This window comes from Pristis pectinata, chromosome 35 (assembly GCF_009764475.1).
Source record: "Pristis pectinata isolate sPriPec2 chromosome 35, sPriPec2.1.pri, whole genome shotgun sequence".
NCBI classification, from domain to species: Eukaryota; Metazoa; Chordata; class Chondrichthyes; order Rhinopristiformes; family Pristidae; genus Pristis; species Pristis pectinata.
In genome coordinates, this window is record NC_067439.1 from 9,833,246 (window position 1) to 9,853,018 (window position 19,773).

The 19,773-nt window shown below is 50.1% G+C and overlaps 1 protein-coding gene across 1 annotated transcript in view; it reads right to left on the bottom strand.

Annotated features, from left to right (window-relative positions):
- LOC127586321 (mitogen-activated protein kinase kinase kinase kinase 5-like) overlaps positions 1 to 19,773 on the bottom strand; it is a 111,544-nt gene extending 91,771 nt beyond the window's left edge. The window contains exons 1-2 of the mRNA XM_052044163.1: positions 19,521 to 19,773; positions 5,704 to 5,761 (exon numbers count right to left, since the gene is read on the bottom strand). Coding sequence (XP_051900123.1) covers positions 5,704 to 5,761; positions 19,521 to 19,631 — 169 coding nt within the window. The 5' untranslated portion in view covers positions 19,632 to 19,773. The remainder of the gene's footprint in view (positions 1 to 5,703; positions 5,762 to 19,520) is intronic.

Consider the following 19,773-nt stretch of genomic DNA (forward strand, 5'->3'; position numbering starts at 1 on the left):
TGGCTGTTTCTTTTTCAACCCCATTCTCCCGCCTTCTCTCCATAACCCTTAACCCCCTCACCAATCAAGAACCTATCAATCTCTGCCTTAACTACACCCAATGACTTGGCCTCCACAGCCCTCTGTGGCAACGAACTCCACAGATTTACCTCCCTCTGGCTGAAGAAATTCCTCCTCAACTCAGTTTTAAAGGGACGTCCCTTTCTTCTGAGGCTGTGCCCTCTAACCCTAAAGCTTAGTGCAGCCCCACAGAAAGGCTGGGGTCTAAGGTCTTCCCCCCAGCACACACTGAGGGGGTGGGGAACCCACAAACTTACTACTCATGGAGTGTATGTGAAAGAAAGATTGACACATGCCACACTGGTATAATAGAAACCTTGTGGGCAAATGTACTTTGAAGTATGACATCCAAATGGACTGCATTATAGATTTGCAAAGTTTATGAATGATAATTTTTGTGGAAATAAAAAGCTTTTTGAAGCTTGGTTTACACTTACTAATTAATTAGTAAGTTCATTAGTAAATTAATTAATTAGTAAGTGTAAACCAAGCTTTAAAAAGCTTTTTAAAAAGCTTGTTCAATCAACATTGATTGACAGATCAGACTGAACTAAGAGCACAGAATCCAGAATAAACTCGACGTTCAGCACTCTAGCTGCCCTACCCTGACTCAACACAACTTCTCGCAGCCCACATCAGCTCCTGTTCAAAGACAAGCCTCTTCCTCCACTTCCGGCACTTTTCAATGGACCCTGTAGAAGCCCCAGTGATGTGAAAGCATGAGCGAGTGTTTGTAGGGTAGAACAAACTGCGCGCCCCCTCTCTCAGCCTCTGGTGAAGCATCAAAGCTCCATCCCCACCTTGCGATGGACACCTTCCCCTACCACCCAGCCCCCAGAGGTGGAGGGTGTGCAGCCAGCCTCGATCAGCACGTCCTCAGCGTGAGGCACTGCACTCCCACCGCAGGCTCCTGCCCTCAAGAGTCGGAAGCACCCAGAGAAAGTAGGCCTGCTGGCTGCCGTGGCAACCAGGAAGCAGCCCGGCCACATGAAAGGGACGCCACATCTCACATGCAGAGTCTGTGTGCACTGCAGCTCTCGGGCTTCAGGTCCTGAGGAGGCAGAGGTCACTGTCCCCTTGTCATCAAACCTGCACCAGGGGCCAACTTGGACTTCCAGAGGACAGAGAGCAGTCCCAGCCATAGGCCTGTAACTGGACAGGAAGAATCCTCCAAGCTGCTCCTGGTCTGCTGAGGTTGCATTCATAGAACCTCGAAAAGTACAGCACAGGAACAGGCCCTTCAGCCCACGATGTCTGTGCCAAACACGATGCCGAATTAAACTAAATCTCTTCTGCCTGCACACGATCCACGTCCCTCCACTCCCTGCGTATTCATGTGTCTATCTAACAGCCTCAGCCTCCACCACCACCCCTGGCAGCTCATTCCAGGCACCCATCGCTCTCTGTGTAAAACACCTGCCCTGCACATCTCCCTTAAATATTCCCCCTCTCACCGTAAAGCCATGCCCTCCGGTACTTGACATTTTTATTCCGGGAAAAAGGCTCTGACTCTCTACCCTATCCACGCCTCTCATAATTTTATAATTTTATATAAAAAGGTGACACTAATGATTGATCTGTAAATGAATGTAAAGGTTTGCACTGTTTTATTGTTGTATATAGTTTGTTTTTTTACGATGAATAAAGTTTATTTTGGAATAACAAAAAAATATATACTTCTATCAGATTGCTCCTCAGCCTCTGGAGGAAACAACCCTTCTGTCAGCTTCTATGTATACCTGGTACTCTTTAATGCTGGCGATGTTCTGCACCCTCTCCAAAGCCTCCATATCTTTCCTGTAATGGGGTGACCAGAACTGCATGCAATAGTCCAAATGTGGCCTAACCAAAGTTCATACAGCTGCAGCATCACTTCCTTACTTTTATACTCAACACTCCAACCGATGAAGGCAAGCATGCCGTACGCCTCCTTTACCACCCTACCACTTTCAGGAGGCCTTGTATCCCACCGTTTCTAAAGGAGGAGGAAGCCACTTGGCCTGTGCTGGAATGGTCTAATCCAATCTCATTCTCCTGCCCTTGTCCAATCCTGCCCAGACTGAGAGCTCCAAAGAGTCATAGAGAGATGCAGCACAGAATCAGGACCTTTGGCCCACCGAGTCCGTGCTAACCATCAACCACTCTTTTACATTAATCCCGGTTTAATCCCCCCACATTCCCATCGACTCCCCCCGGATTCTACCCCTCACCCACACACCGGGGGCAATTTACAGCGGCCAAATAACCTACCGACCCACGCCTTTGGGAAGTGGGAGGAAATTCGGAGCACCCGGGGGAAACCCACTCGGTCACAGGGAGAACGGGCGAACTCCACACAGACAGCGCCGGAGGTCGGGATCGAACCCGGGGTCGCTGAAGCTGGGAGGCAGCGGCTCTACCCGCTGCACCGCCCCAATGTATGGGATACACCTGCCCCTCCCGTGTCTGGCAGTGCCCAGTATGGGATGACAACAGTGCTCCCTGCTGCCACATTGCTTTCACTGAGCTCCACCTCGCCCACCAATTCTCTGATCCCTGCTCCTGGGCCTTTTGTAAATAACTTTCTGAGGTTTGCCAAGATCCACTGTGGGTGGGTGTGCAGGCACTGGGGGGGAGGGAGGGTGGGGTGGGGTTGGTGGGGGGGGAAGGTCACTGGGAAACAGAGAAAGCTCCCCACAGTGACCATCGAAAAGGCTGGACATTTCCAGTGGATGAGTTGAGTTGGATGATTTGAACTGCCAGGTTAGCGGTGTGTGTCTGCGTGTGTGTGCGCGCGCACATGTGCGTCTGTGTGGGTGTCAGTGTGTGTGCAGGTGGATGTTAGTGTATATATGTGAGTATGAGTGTATGTACAAGTGTGTGTATGTGTGTGACTTCATGTGTATGTGAATTTGAATGTGTAAATGCAAGTGGGTGTATGTGTGGGTACGTGATGTGTGCGCGTGTCTGTGTGCAAGTCTGTGCGTGGCTTTGTGGTTGTGTGCAAGTTTGTGTGCACAAACGAGTGTTTGCATGTACGAGCGTGCACGCAAGTGGAAGTGAGTGTGAATGTAAGCGTGTGAGAGAGATAGGGGTGTGTGCGTGTGTGTGTGTGCGCATGTATGCGCATGTGCGCGCGCGGGGTGTCTGCCTTTCTGTACACGTGCATATGGATAGGATCGGACTGTGCGTGGGATAGGAAAAGAAGTCCGTGTCCAACCCTGTGGGAGCCCCTTCACCAAATGGTCCGGCCCTCCCCCCCCACCCTCACCGACCAGTTGGCAGCGGGCAATAAATGCTAGCTTTGTACAATGGCCCTGTTCTGTGAATTAATGAAGGCAAGCTCTGCAGAGACACGACAATGGGGATACACTGAGAGATGCAGAAACACAGACAGGATGCAGAAAGATTAAGGCACTGAAACAGTCAATCTATTCTTAACAGGACCTCAAAGACGGGTGGAAATGAATCATATTCACTGGAGGTCTCCCCATCGCAACCCCACACACCCTCCTCAATCTGATCCCTGCTTTCCACAGAACTGACTACAAGCAGGGCTCAACAGTCTACAGTTCCCCTCAGTTCCCCAGGGAGAGACAAACAAACCAGTCCTGCTGGACGTAGGGCGAGGACCCCTGGTGATGACAGTGTTCGGACGCCCTGTGCCCTTGGCTTATTCTGTAAAAGCAGTAGGCCAGGTGGGTGAGGAGTCTCTGGTTGTAGTTGTGTTCTACACAAAGGGTTGCAACTGTTGGAAATATACCGCTGGTCCTTCATCAGCACCAGGTCTGAACCCCAGAGCTCCCTCCCCACCGACACAGTGGGGGCACTTTCACCAGAAGGACTGCAGCGGTTCAAAAACCACCATTTTAAGGGCTATAAGGGATGGGCAATGAATGCTGGTTGTCTGAGTGAAGCCAAGATCCCATAAGTGCAGAAGGCTGAAGTCCCACACCACCAGGTCCAAGAACAGCTACTTCCCTTCAACCATTCGGTTCTTGAACCAACCTGCACAACCCTAATCACTGCCTCAGTACAGCAACACTGTGACCACTTTGCACTGCAATGGACTGTGTCTTTTCTGTTCTATTATGCTCTTTCTTGTATAATTTTTGTGTCATTTATGTTTTTCTTGTGAATGTTGTGTCCCTAATGCTCTGCGCCTGTGATGCTGCTGCAAGTAAGCTTTTCATTGCACCTGTGCACACATGGACTTGTGCATGTGACAATAGACTTGACCTTGACTTTGAAAAGGCCCAGCAGTCAGGCTACGTCCCAGATACAGCCCTGATCGTGTCCCATGCACGCTCTGGCCTCACCGCACAAGGTTTGGCCAGTTCCCAGGTGGTGCCTGACCCGCTGAGTGTCTCCAGCATATTTTCATACAACATTGGAGGCCATTCAGCCCATCGAGTCCTCATCAGTTCACAGACCATTCCACAGTAATTCTCCCTGCAACCTATACTCCCCACATTCTCAACAACTCCCCCCAGATTCTGCCCCTCACCCACACACTAGGGGCAACTTACAGCAGCCAATTAACCCACCGACCCGCACGTCTTTGGGAAGTGGGTGGGGGGGGGGGGGGGTGGTGGAACCGGAGCACCTGGGGGAAACCCTCGTGGTCACAGGGAGAACGTGCAAACACTGGATCGCAGGAGCTGAGAGGCAGTGGCTCCACCAGCTGCATCTCTGTGCTGCCCCACAATGTCTCAAGGACTCCACAGGAATGTGCTAAAACACAAACTGACATCAATGCATAAAAGGTGCAACGGGACATGGGGGCACATGTTGGCACTTCAATTTGGCCACTTTAAACACCTTACGCACACATTCGTGTGACCTTAAAGTACCCCTTCCTGCACACACCACGGGAGGCCAAGGAGTCAGTTTTAAGGAGCAGAGAGAGCCAGGAGGCTAACGGAGGGAATTTCAGAGCTTCAGAGCTCTTCTGGTGAAAGGCCATTGACTGATCAGTTGAGAGTTTCCAGTATCTAATTTGGAGCTCAGGACCCAGGTAGCCAAAGGCATAACTGCTCTCTACAGATCTACTCATTACCCTTACTATAATCGTTCTACGCTTTTAAATTTAAACTCTATATCACTAACCATTACTAATAATATTCTTTTAATGAGATGGACTCTGACCTCACAATCTACCTTGTGACCTTGCACCTTATTGCACTGCACTTTCTCTGTAGCTGTGACACTTTACTCTGTACTGTTATTGTTTTTACCTGTACTACATCAATGCACTCTGTACTGACTCAATGTAACTGCACTGTGTATGATCAGTATGCGAGACAAGTTTTTCACTGTACCTCGGTACAAGTGACAATAATAAACCAATACCAATACCAAACTACCAGTGGCGGAGTGAATGAATTCAGGAATGAGGAATTGGGTGAGATTAAAAGATGGGGGAACGTTGAACATTACAGAAATAAGGAATGGGGAAGGACTTGAAGACAAGGGTGAGAATTTTAAAATCAAGGCCTTGTCATGCCAGGATCCAGTAGGGTGATGGGTGAATGGGAGCTGATTACCCTACCGGATGGGATCCATTAACATCAATATTCTGCTATATCAGTACTGTTTCTTGCAGGCACAGGTTCATCCCCATTTGACACCTCTCCCAGGTAACGCTTGAATCAAGAGACTCACCGGGTTCCATCTTGATGATCTTTACTGCTGCCAGTTGGCCAGTGTGTTTTTGCCGAGCCTGGAAACAAACACAAGGATTTCGTTAAGAGGATTTTGTTTTATGTTTTGTAAATTAGTGCAAGTTTAGAGCACTGACAAAACCTGCAGCAGCTCAATAACCAATCTAATCTGCGCTGTCCCCGCCCTGGGAGTGTTGATGGGACGTAGAGGGAGCTTCACTCTGTATCTAATCCATGCCGTCTCTGACCTGGGAGTTATTGATGGGACGGTGTAGAAGCTTTACTCTATATCTAACTCATGATGTCCTTGCTTGGGAGTGTGTGATGGGACAATGTGGAGGGTACTTGCTTGACGTCCTCTGTCCTGAGCTGTACTTTGGAGTGTAGATGTTGGCCTAATGCTGATTAAACAGTCAGGGTCCATTTCACACCTCATTCTCCATGTGCATAGCGCCAGCTGCCAGACAGAGTGTGAACGTGCAAACCAGCAGTTAAAGGTCAGGTTGTTGTGATGGGGCGGCGAGAGGCTGACGGTGACTCACAGCACCACTCTGATCAGGATTTGTGCCACATTCACCTACATGTGAAACACAACTGGGCTGGCACCAGCCGGCTGACTGGCAGTGCCGACTATCCAGCGTGGCTCATCCTAGCCTCATGAGCTCCAGCTGGTCTCTGGGCCCCCAAACCTGCACTGTGACCCCTGCAGGGTCAGAAGGTTCGAACCCCGTGATCCAGGTGCCATATTGAGGGAGCTCTGCACACTGGGAGTCACCATTGCTTCGGTATAATATTGCAGCAGGGGCCTGGTCGCTTTCTCAGGGCCAAAGGAAGATTCCATGGCACGACTTTGAGGAGGGGCAGGGGAGATTTCCCAGGGGTCCTGGTCAGTCTTCACCCGCCAACCAAAGGCACCCAAAAAAACCCAGCAATTAGCGCAGTGTATTCAACAGAAGGGCATTTCTCAGCTATGGAGAGGGGTGGGACACGGGTCTGGAAGCACAGCTCACACTGGGTTGGTTGGGCCAGGCTATAATAGCTGGTTGGGTTTATGCAAAGCCCATTCTCTGTGACTATTAGCAGGGGCACAATCCGCACCGAAGACATCAGTGGAGCAGCCCATAGCAGGCACCGTGCATGTTGCAAGGAGCTTCCCAGGTATACAACGGTCAAAGAAAATCCCTGCAGGATGCCAAGCGAGGGTTCACTGACAGATCCCTCCCCTACTGCCCTGGAGATCCCATCAGTCTCAACAACTTGGCAATGTCTGCAATACATCCTTCTGCACGATGTGTGGGTCCAAAGTCTTCGTCTGTCTGACTGAATAGTGCCCCAGTCTAAAGACTCTCTGTCTGTCTGGACAATGCACCTGACTTCAAACTCCGCCTGTCTGGACAATCTGTCTGTCTTCACACTCCGCCTTTCTGAAGATTCTGCCTGTCTGGAGACTGACCACCTTGTAGTCTGCTTTTAGAAGAGCCGGGGTGAGTGTGTGAGCAAGTGTCAGTGCAGAACCATCACCCTGTTGTCTCCATGTGTGGCAGACACCAGACCTCCACCCTCGCTGAGCTCAAGAGTGTCTGATCTTTTATCCAGACATTTCCATGACAACAGAATAAAAAAAACAGGAAATTGCTGTTTATCAATTTGCCCATCACAGTTTGTTGACAACAACAGGTCACATGGGAGCCAACCTTGGTCATTGTTGTGGAACCCAATGAGGTCCACTGATACCTCAGGACCAGGAGAAAGACCTGCATTTCCGTAGCATCTCCAGACTCAGGAGGTCCCAAACATTTTACAGCCAATGACCACACTCATTTTGTATTGTAGTCACTGATGTTAAATAACCAATCACAGCACAACCAATGTACAAAGGAAGATCCACAAAAGTCAGTGAAATACCTACCAACCTTTGCTCCTGAATGACAGGGGATTTCAGGAGAGAGCACCCTCACCCGGAACAACAGGCGGGGAGCAGGGAAGAGGCCTTTCACCCTAACTGCTTCACCACTGAATCAGTTCAAGGTCGATCTGTGTTCTAAATCCATTCACCTGGAACGTGATGTCCCAGCCCATGATTTGTAAAAGGTAGAGCAGGTAACTAGGAAAGTTTGTTGCAAGAATGATTCTCGCAAGGAGCATTGAATACAAAGGTAGGGAGGGTTATGGACCACATCTGAAGTACTGGGCTCAGTACTGGTCTCCTTACTCAAGGAAGGATGTTAATACATTGAAGGCAGTTCAGTCAAGCTTTACCAGACCGACACCTGGAATGCACAGGAAAGGCCAGACAAGCTAGGTCTACCTGTTGGGAGTTCAGAAGAGTGAGAAGCAACTTCATTGAAAGATGCAAGATCCTGAGGGGTCTTCTCAGGCTGGGGGTGGAGAGGATGTTTCCTCTCGCAGGAGCATCTAGAACCAGGGATCTCTTTTTAAAAATAAGCGATTGTCAATTTAATTCAGAGAAGAAGCAAAATGGTTCCTTTGAGAACTCAGAGAATGGTGGGAGTCAGTCTTTGAGTATTTTGAAGACAGAGTTAGATTCTTGATAAGCAAGTAGGTGAGAGGTTACTTGGGGTACCTGGGAACGTGGAGCTGAAATTACAATCAGACCAACTATCTTATTAAATGACGGGGGAGGTTCAGACTGAGGAGACAACTCCTGCTTCCTTTAGATGTTTATGTGCTTTCCTTGAACACCTAGACTAGCTAAAAAAGTCAGGCTTTGGTTTAAAATTGTTAATTGAGTTATTGTGGGAGAGAGGACCACATTCTAATCATTCTTGGTGAAGGAGTCTTTCTCTGCTGCTCTCTGAATTGCTCGATGCTGATTTAAGATTACTCCCCAGGTCCTAGACTCCTCCACCTACAGGCAATAGATTCTGTCAACTTGCTCCATCAATTTTTATAAGATAAGATATCTTCATTAGTCACATGTACATTGAAACACACACTGAAACGCATCTTTTGCGTAGTGTGTTCTGGGGGCAGCCTGCAAGGTTCGCCACACTTCCGGCGCCGACATAGCATGCCCAAAACTTCCTACCTGTACGTCTTTTTGGAATGCAGGAGGAAACCGGAGCACCCAGAGGAAACCCACACAGATATGGGGAGAACGTACAAACTCCTTACAGACAGTGGCCAGAATTGAACCCAGGTCGCTGGCACTGTAAAGCTTTACACCAACTGCTACGCTACCGAGCCTGCCTATTTTCTATCAAAAACTGAAAAAACTCCAGTCAAGCTGTTGCCTGGCACTTGAGCAACACTGACGTTACTCGTCAGGTGTCATCCCAAGTCTGTGTGATGTTTGGCCTTGCTGTGTGTGTTGCCCAACCCTGACCATAACACTTCATTAACTGAGGGACTGTGAACATCACCGAATCTCATGCAATCAGCAAACATCTCCACTTCCGATCACATCATGGAAGGAAGTTTATTGATGAAGCAGCTGAGGTGATTGGACTGAGGACACTGCCCTGAGGAACTCCTAGGCTAATATCCTTTCTTTAAAAAAATGTATTCACTTTTTAGGATCTGGCAAACCCAGCACATTGCCAGTCCCTGAGAAGATAGAGTCATAGAATTATATAGCACAGAAGACAGGCCCTTCAGCCCAACACATCCATTCTGACCAAGTTGCCTAACTGAGTTGGTCCCACTTGCCCATATCCCTCTAAATTTTTCCTATCCAAGTACCTGTCTAAATTCTTTTAAATATCGTAACTGCACCTGCCTCTCCACTTCCTCTGGCAGCTCGTTCCACGTACGCACCACTCTCCGTGTGAAAAAGTTGCCCCTCAGGTCCCCCTTACATTTTTCCCCTCTCACTTTGAACCTCTGCCCTCTAGCTTTGGACTCCCCTACCCTGGGGAAAAGACTGTGGCTATTCACCTTATCTTATGGAGGTGAGCCACTGCAGCCCCTCTGGTGAAGGTGCAGCTGGGAAGGAAGTTAGACCCAGTGATGATAAAGGACTGACCATACATTCCGAAACCAAGATGGTGTGGAACTTGGAGGGGAAGCTGCAAGTGGCGGTGCTCCCGTGCACTTGCTGCCCTTGTCCTGCTCGGTGGCAGAGAGGTGCTGTCACAGCAGCCTGAGTAGTGTTTTATTGGAAAACGTTTCAGGTCGAAACCCTTCATGAGGACTGTAAGTACACAGTCAAAGAGCAGCAGAAACCACAGTGGGGGGGGGGGGGGGGGGCGGCAGTGAGAAAGGGTCTCACAGAACTCCAGTGTGCCGGGGGTGGTGGGATGTTTAGGATGGTGGATGAGCTGCCAATTATGTGGCTTGTTTTCTCCTGGATATCATCAAGTGTTATATTGCAGCTCCAGTCATCGAGGTAAGTGCGTTGTAGATGGGGGAGAAGGTTTTGCCACAGGACACCCAGCCTCTGACCTGTCTTTGTAGCCACATTATGTGGCTGGTCTAGTTGAGTTTCTGGTCAATGGCGATGTTCAGGACATTGACGGTGAGGGGGAATGCCATTGAACATCAAAGACGGGTGGTTAGATCTTCTCCTGTTAGAGGTAACTGGCTTCCAATAGCAACCTAGTGCTGGGGGTAATTCCAACAGGTTTTGCCCTTGGTTCTCACTCCCTGAAGCTCCACTTGGTCAAAGGTTGCCTTGATATCAGGGGCAGTCATTGTCATCTCACCTCCAGAACTTGTCCACATTTAGACTTTGGCTGTATCGAGGGCAGGAGCCAAGTCATTCTACAAGGACCCAAGGTGAGCGTGTGGTGAATAAGTTGGGTTTGTAGTCTTAGAAGAACAAAGAGTGATTTTATTCAAACGTACAAGATCTAAAGGGGGCCCGACAGGGTAGATATTGAGATGTTTTCACTCATGGGAGAGTCTTGAATGAGGATACATAGTTTCAAGATAAGGAGACACTATGACTCTACTGGGGCAATTGGGACCAGCTTAGATGGGCATCTTGGTCAGTATGGACAAGTTGGGCCAAAGGGCCTGTTTCCGAGCTGTATTACCCTAGGACTCTATGACACAAGAGACCACAGATGCTGGAATCTGGAGCAAAAAACAAACTGCTGGAGGAACTCAGCGAGTCGAGCGGCATCTGTGGAGGGAAACGGACATCAATGCTTCGGGCAACACCCTTCATCTGGACTGGATGAAACATCGACTGTCCATTTCCCTCCACAGATGCTGCCTGACCCGTTGAGTTCCTCCAGCAGATTGGTTTTCGTTTCAAGATCATTTAAAACAGATTTTAGTGGAAGTTTTTCCCTCACAGACAAAGGCGAACATCTGGAATTCTCTGCCCAGGAGTGGCAGAGGCCGGATCAGTAGGAGGATTTAAAATGGAGGTAGATACGCTTTTGAAAGATCAGGGGTTCGAGGGTTGTGGGGAACTGGCACAGAGAAAGAGTTAAGACTTGGGGTCGATTAGCAATAATCATATCAAATGGTGGGGCAGGACTGAGGGGCTGAGTGGCCTACTCCTGCTCCTACTTACTTGTGTCCTTGTGGTGATCGAGGGCCACTGGACAACACAAGCGACCACCCCTTGGGAGCAGACCGATTGAGAGGATTGGTTTTGACCTGCATCTTGTGCACAGACCTTGTGGGAGAAATGCTCCCTGCCAGAAGTGTCAGCATTCTGGCTGAAGACAGTTACAGACATTTCATTCTTGACTTCTGGCATCCAGGTTCTAGGCTTCTGTTAGATGTTTAATCGTCTACCACTGCTCTGCACAGGATGTGATAGACCTGCAGAGTTTTGATCTGATGTGTTCGTGCAGGGACTGTTGCATGCTGCGTAATGTTCCACATCCTGGCCTCACCGGGTTGGCAGGATACAGGGGCTGAGCCCAGCCTCAGCTATGCCTGTGCTGCTCCTGGCACACTCCACTACACCCTCACTGAACCAGGCTTGGACACCTACTGGGGGATAATGGATACACGAGGAATAAAGGAGTTTTGGAAATAGGAACAAAAGGAGACAAAAACAAAAGCAGAAGGCCACTCTGCCCGAGCCTATCCTGCCTTTCAGCTGGATCATGGCTGACCCACAATGATCTCAACTTCTGTGACAGTTCCCCATAACCCTCAGTTCCCCGATCATTCAAATATTTATCTACCTCCTCCTTGATCCAGCCTGCACAGCTGTCCTGGGTAAAGAACTCCAGAGGCCTCTGAGAGAAGGTGAGGCAATTTGTGTAGCGGTTAGCGTAACGCTTTACAGCGCCAGTGACCCGGGTTCAATTCCGGCCACTGTATGGAAGGAGTTTCTACGTTCTCCCCGTGCCTGTGTGGGTTTCCTCCGGGTGCTCCGGTTTCCTCCCACATTCCAAAGACGTACGGGTTAGGAAGTTGTGGGCGTGCTATGTCTGCACCGGAAGAGTGGCAACACTTGCGGGCTGCCCCCACAACACTCTACGCAAAAGATGCATTTCACTGTGTGTTTCGATGTACATGTGACTAATAAAGAAATCTATCTATTTATCCCTTTGAATCATTCAATGATAACATGACTGGTCTACAACCTTACTCCTTGTACCTGTCTTAAACCCATTGGTTAACAAAAGTCTATCACTTGGATTCAGAAACCCTGCATCAGCTGCTACTTACAGGACAGAGTCCGAATAATTCCACCCTCGGTGTGTGGAAGAGGTCTGTCAAGTCACAGCTACAGGGCCTGGCTCTCATTTTAGGACACCCCCCCATCATCACAGACCTCACCCCACCAACCCCCACCCCAAAACAGCAGAAATAAGTCCTCTCCAACCGTTATCCTCAGTATCCTGAAAACGTCAACCTAATCCCTGCGGGTTAGAGAGATTGGGATGGCATTCCGTTCCGCTGATGGGCCCCAGCACCCCCTTGGTACCCAGCTTTGAGCAGCTGGATCGGTCCTAATGGGGAGCAGAAGGCCCAGAGAAATCCAGGCCTCCTGGTTTGAAGGGGGTTTTGATTTTGATCAGGTAACGCAAGGCTTCCTGCTGATGGGTGAAGCAGATCGGGTTGGGTTGCTTTGCACGGTTCTCTCTGTTGGTTTATGCAAATTGGACTTCCTGCAGCGGCTGTATGTAGTGTAGGGCAACGGCTGCAATACAGCAGCACATCCGATCCGACACACCAGTGACGGGCCCAGGAGAAAGTCCCAGTGTGAACAACACCAAGCAGCAGCGGGGGTGGTGGGGGGGGGGGGGAGCTATGGGTGTCAGGGGCAGTAGCTGTGTGATACGGGGTCACCTCGTCCGCAGAGAGACTTGCGGCTTCTCTGCATGTTTACTTCGAGGATCAGTGTAACGATGCTCAGTTTTCATTCTGCATATGGTGGCAACACTTGCAGCAGGCAAAATCTACTCAATGCTTCCCCCCACCCCCACCGTCACCCCCGTCCTATCCCCCCACACTCCATCTTCCCCGACCCAGTCACCCCAGTCCCATCCCCCACCCCAACACCCACCTCCCATCTCCCCACCGTCTCCCCATCCCATCCCCCACACTACCTCCCCCTGACCCCGTCACCCCAGTCCCATCCCCCACCGTCACACCATCCCATCCCCCACCCACATCGCCCCCAACCCCCACTGTCACCCCATCCCATCCCCCACACTCCATCCTCCCCCTGCTACCCTTTCCATCCCCCACCCACATCTCTCCCACCTCAACATCCACCTCCCTTATCCCCATCCCCCACCCCCATTCCATTCCCCACACTCCCTCCCCTGACCTGTCACCCATCCCATCCCCTACCGTTACCCCAATCCCATCCCCCTACCCACATCTCCCCCTTCCCAACACTGACCCCAACCCCCACCATCACCCCTGTACCAACCCCCATCAGCTCCCTGTCCCATCTCTCACACCCCCCCATGTCTCCCCATCCCAAACCCCACCATCTCCCTATCCCATCCCCCACCCACACCTCCCCCCTCCCAACCCCCACCATCTCCCCTGCCCTCCCAACCACCATCTCCCCCAAAACCCCACCCACCACCGTACATTGCACATCGTCCTGCTCACTGTTCCGATGTGTGAAGCAGGGCAGCCCACCTGTGCACAGCAAGATCCCGACAGCATTGGCAAAACGACACAATCGTCTGTGCCCAGGACAGCAGGAGACCTGCCTGACGATCTCGCGTGCCACTGTGAGGGGGCAGGTGGGGCATCCATTTAACAACCCATCAGAGAGACCAAGCCCACAACTTGACGGCACAATCCCCAGGAGCGCACGGCACCTCTGCCGGCCGGCTCACAAACCAGAAACTGTAATCCAGCAGCAACTGACACCAGGATCCATACAGAGTCAGCAAGTGGGGACCCCGGACACCAGGGGTCCCCCCACCCCCAAAATAGGACCCTAGAAGCAACTATTGTGAACTACACCCCTGCATTAACCAATCTCTTGGGACAGTACACCAAAAGGAATTCTCTCTTGGGATGGTGTCCCAATGGGATTTATACCCCAGGACTCCATGTCAGCACATCATCCCCATGGAATTACATCGCTGGAATTGGAGTTGAGGAGGAACAAAGGTGGGCGAGTCAGGCTGGTTCCCCACAGCTTTAGAACCGAAGTCTGCTGTGATTTTAATAATGAAGCAGCTCGCAGGCTTCCGGAAAAGTCTCCTGAGGCAACAGCACGTGTTTGTTAAGAAGGCTTGGAGGGGTTTACTGGAAGGTTCTGCAGATTTCTGACTGCAGCGACAGAAGCAGCTGAGGAGAGGAAGCTCTGGTTCACGAGCTGAGCTCAGGGCTCTACAGTGGCCTGTGGGAAAAGGCCTCACTGACCCTGGGACCGTGCCTGTGGTTAGACACTTCTACACATGCAACCATGACTTAGCTGTTCGGAGGACGCATTCATTAACAGTGTCTCGAGAACTCTGGATACAGCTCCCCACCCGGTCTCTTGCATCCTGCACACTGGAACAGCAGGAAGCAGTCCATTGCCGAGTAACAGAAGGCCCCTTAGCGTGTAGGAGGACCTTCACCCTCTTTAAGCCTGTGACACAGGAACAGCAGTAGCTCAGTTAGCCCCAGGACTTGCACAGGGACAGTGAGAGGCCATTCAGCCCCTTTGTTGAACAGAAGGAGGAGACCCTTCAGCTCCTCCAGACCATGATGCAGGGTGACTCGATACTGCTGCTTGTGAAACAAGAGCTAATATTGAAACCTACGGGAGTTTTCAGGGGATTTTAATAAATCAGCAAAAGTAATTTCATTTTTGAGAATGCATTATTAACATCTGCATTCACCACACGGGAGAGGTTTGTGATTTAATGCAAAGGAAATTTTATAAAAATCCAGAATCAAAAGACAATGTTGGCCCAAGTCCCAACTTTGGGAGTTGGGTGCTCTCTGTGAAGTCAAGAGTCACCAACTCTGCTTGGACCTTCCATCTGCTCTATCTCCCCGCTCTTTCCATTGGTTGGCTGACACACCCAACCCTGTGATGTCCTGCCTCCTGCCATTGGTTAAGAATGCTATTATCACACTGGCTGCCTCCCATTGGCTGTGTTGAATGCCCACCCTCATGACACCATGTTTCCCCCTCTCAAACTCTTCTGCCATTGGATAAAACACACGTCCATCCTCACAATGCCCAGATACCCTGATACCATTGGTCAACTGGCATGCCCATCTTTGTGCTGCCCAGCTCCCATTTTGTAACAAAAGCAGAAAATGCTGGAAAAAAAGAGTCAGGCAGCATCTGTGGAGCATGGTTGAGATCAAACAGAAGGAGCAAGTTGTTGAGGGGAAGGGCAAGGGGTGGATAGGACAAAGTTAATATCACTGATAGGGTGGGGCCAGGGTTGTCATGGTGATACACATGGTGATTAAAGACACCAATGCTTATCACCATGAGAATCACTGACCCGACCCCACCCTATCGGAGATATTAACTGTGACCTCTCCATCTCCCATCCATCCTCTCAGCAAATTAAATCTAACTTGCTTTCCCTTGTCCCCACTTCTGATGACCTTCAACCTGAAACTCTGTGTGTGTGTGTGTGTGTGTGTGTGTGTGTGTGTGTGTGTGTGTGTGTGTGTCTCTCTCTCTCCACAGACGCTGCCTGACCTGAGTGTTTGCAGCAGCTTCTGATTTTATCTCGGATTTCCAGCATCTGCAGTATTCCAATGTTCACCCGCTCTTTGACCATTTATTGCCTGACTTTGCGATACACTTTTTTTTAGCCAATTAGCAAACAGTATTGTGTTTACACAACTGGATGATTCTTGACTCTGTCAAACAACCTATGTGCCTGTCTCCAATATCTTTGTAACTGCAAAGGGAACGATCGAGAGAATTAAATATTAATTCCTCTAATGGCAAACAGTATTGTGTTTACTCAATGGTTTTGTCCTTGGCACTTCCCTGAGGATTTCAGGCCATTCCAGGGAGTTAGTAACCCCTGGGTGGATGATGGGACACACACTATTCCCAATTACCCCCCCCCCCCCCCACCTTTCTGGTTTGTGCCCGGGACTCAGCAGGTTGAGGGTTCGAGTCCCACTTGAGAAACGTGAACACAAACTCCAGGTTGACACACCAAACGAAAGTAAATGGGAGTAGGCCACTCGGCCCCTCAAGCCTGCCCTGCTATTCAACACCACCGTCTGGCATCAACCCCTCTCCTGCGCCAGATCCCCATCCCCCTCATCTCCCGTCCCCCAATGATCCGGCCCCTACAACACTCCCGGAGCAGAGAAGTCCAGAGATTCACCACCGTCGGTGAGAAGCTAGAACAGTACAGCACAGGAACACAGTGTCTGCACCCAGAGTCCCTGCACACCCCCAGTGTTAAATGACCAACCCCCAGGTCTGTGCAGCACTTCCAGAGATAACATCTGCCTTTCAGATCAGAGATAAAACTGCGGCCCTGTGTTCCCCTCACACAATAAAGGTCCTGAGGTGATGTAGTGGAGATCAGGGGAGCTCAGTGTATACCCCACACCCAACAGATGATGCTGATTGGCGATCCCTGCATCTCAACAGTGTCTACACACAATAAGAATAATTCCACTGGTAGAAAAGTCAGTGAAAGTGACCCGATTACCCGTGCCCTTCCAATTTTATTCCAACCCCCCCCCCACCCCCACAGCCAAAACAACCTCATCCACCACCCCCCCCCACTCCATTCTACCTTGGACCCAGCAGACCCAGGGTGAGGGGCTGAGAGCCAAGCAGGTAACATAACATACAGGTACAGCACAGTACAGGCCCTTCAGCCCACAATGTTGTGCCAAAATTTTATCCTGCCCTAAGATCGATCTAACCCTTCCCTCCCACATAGCTGCCCCATTTCTCTATCATTCATGTGGCTATCTAAGTGTCTCTTAAATGTCCCTAATGTATCTAGCCCCACAACCTCTGCCGGCAGTGCGTTCCACACACCCAACACTCTCTGTGTAAAAAACTTACCTTTGACATCCCCCTTATACCTTCCTCCAATCACCTTAAAATTATGCCCCCTCGTGTTAGCCATTGTTGCCCTGGGAAAAAGTCTCTGACTGTCCACTCGATCTATGCCTCTTATCATCTTGTGCACCTCTATCAAGTCACCTCTCATCCTCCTTCTCTCCAAAGAGAAAAGCCCCAGCTCACTCAACCTATCCTCATAAGACATGCTCTCCAATCTGGGCAACATCCTGGTAAATCTCCTCTGCACCCTCTCTAAAGCTTCCACATCCTTCCCATAATGAGGGGACCAGAACTGAACGCAATACTCTAAGTGTGGTCTGACCAGAGTTCTACAGAGCTGCAACATTACCTGGTGGCTCTTGAACTCTATACCCGGACTAATGAAGGCCAACACACCATACGCCTTCTTAACAATCCTATCGGCCTGCGCGGCAACCTTGAGGGATCGATGGACGTGGACCCCGAGATCCCTCTGTTCCTCACCAATCCATCCTGCCAGACCACTACTCCAGCTGTTCCCAAACCCTTCCTCCATTTGCTGGGGTTCTTGCCTGGTTTAGCATCTCCTCGCCACATTAGTCACTCTGCAAAAGCACCGGCCAATGATATTTGGCTCAGCCATAACACCACAGGTATGACAGACCAGCTGATCGACAACAACAGCCTTCACAGGAAATAACCACGTCCTCCTGCGCTCTGAATGTCTCTCCCCTTAAAAGGTTAGGATGTAGCAATTCCAACAACTCAGCCAATGAGAATTTCTACATCAGGGAGCTTATCTGATCAAAGAATGAGCTTTTTTGGGAAACACAACCAAGAAGTTAACGTCCTTCACGTAAGGGCAGAGAAATCGCAGAGGGAACTTAATCCTGAAAAATGTGTGGTGATATATTTTGGGAGAAGTAGGATATAGACGATGAAGGCCCTAGGAAATACTGAGGAACCTTGGTGTGGATGTCCAAGGATCTCTGAAGGCAGGAGCCCTGGAGGATAAGGTGGTTCAGAAGGCAGACAGGATACTTGCCTTCATTAACCAGGGCAAGGAATAGAACAGCAGGGAGGTTATGGTGCAACTGTACAAAATGTTGGTTAGGTCACAGCTGGAGTGCAGTTCTGGTCACCACACTGTGGGAAGGAGGTGACTGCACTGGAGACAGTGCAGAGGAGACTCACCAGGGTGAACTGTTTCAGTTAGGAGAGGTTGGATAGGCGGGATGTGTTTTCACTGGAGTGGAGGCTGGGGGGGGGGGGGTGGTTTGGAGGAGGTTGGCGGGGTGGAGGGGTGGGGTGGGTGTGGGGGTGTGGGGCAGGTTTATAGAGATGAACAAAGTTCTGAAGGGCATAGACAGGTGTCTCTGATCAGAGGTCACAGTTTGGGTGAGAGGAAATTTAAAGAAGAATTTTTTTTCACCAGAGGGGGGTTGAATCCAGAACGCACTACCTGAGAGGGTGGTGGAGGCAGAGACTCTCAACACAGTTAAGAAGCATTTAATTGAGCACTTGAACTGCCAAGGCTATGGATGGAGTGTTGGGAAATGGGATAGGTCTCTTGACGGTCAACACAGACATGGTGGGCTGAAGGGCCTGCTTCCCTGCTGTGTGACTCTATAACTCCATATGTAGCCCGTTTAATGTAGCTAAATATTCCGAGCAGCTTCACAGAAGAGTTAATAGATAAAATTTAATACACGGCCACATCAAGAGACACAAAGGCAGACAGCCAAAAGCTGGGCCAAAGGGATAGGTGTTAGGGAGCCAGCTCTCTGCAAGTTAAGATACAGAATACTGACAAAAGATTTTCGACCTGAAAAGTTAACTCTGCTTTTCTCCTTCACAGATGCTGCCCGACCTGCTGTTTCCAGCATTTCCCGTTTACATTTCAGATTTCCAGCATCTGCACGTTTGTTTTTTTTAAAAAAAGAGAAGGTACAAGAGATTCAAAGTCCAGGGCTCAGGCGGATGAAGGGACGGCCATCGACGGTGGAGGGATGGCCAGGGTTGGGGTGGGAGGGAGAGGCTGGAGAACCGAGGGATGCAGCATTGGAGAAGGTCCCGGGGGTGCGGGCAGAGAAGGGGTTGAAATAAGGGCGAGGATTTCAACGGCAAGTGTCGGTAGTCCGGGACCCGATGAGCGCCGGGCTACATGTACCAGCCGCTCTTGCCTCCTGCCTGTATCCTAACTCACAAAATAAAAAGGTCCTCATGTTGGGAATATAAACTCAGAGAAAGAGGGATCTAACCAAAAAGTTATATTTTTTTAAAAAAATGAGAAAAGTTTGCACCAATTTCAAGGAAGTTAAAAGCAGTAAGTTTTCAAACTCGCTTCAAACAGTGGGTAAAGTAATGAGCTGGGCTGCTTTCTGCAGGCGGACAGACAGCGCTGGGTTCCCAGTGCACAGGTACTTGCCCCGTCCTACCTTGTACACCTCCCCGTACGTCCCGCCACCAACTCGCTGGATGATCTCAAAGTCATCTTGTGGGTTCTTCGTCGAGATATCCAGAGCCGCCTGATTCTGTGCGTTCATCATTCAGCACAGACAGAAACCACATCTCATTCTTTCACACGTCTCCCTGCCTCGGAAAGTGGCCGAGTACAAGGCTGGTGTTCACGTGTTCGTTTCCTGTGCTGGGTCGGCGGCGGGTCGGTCCGCACCGCTCTCTGGTGGCCGT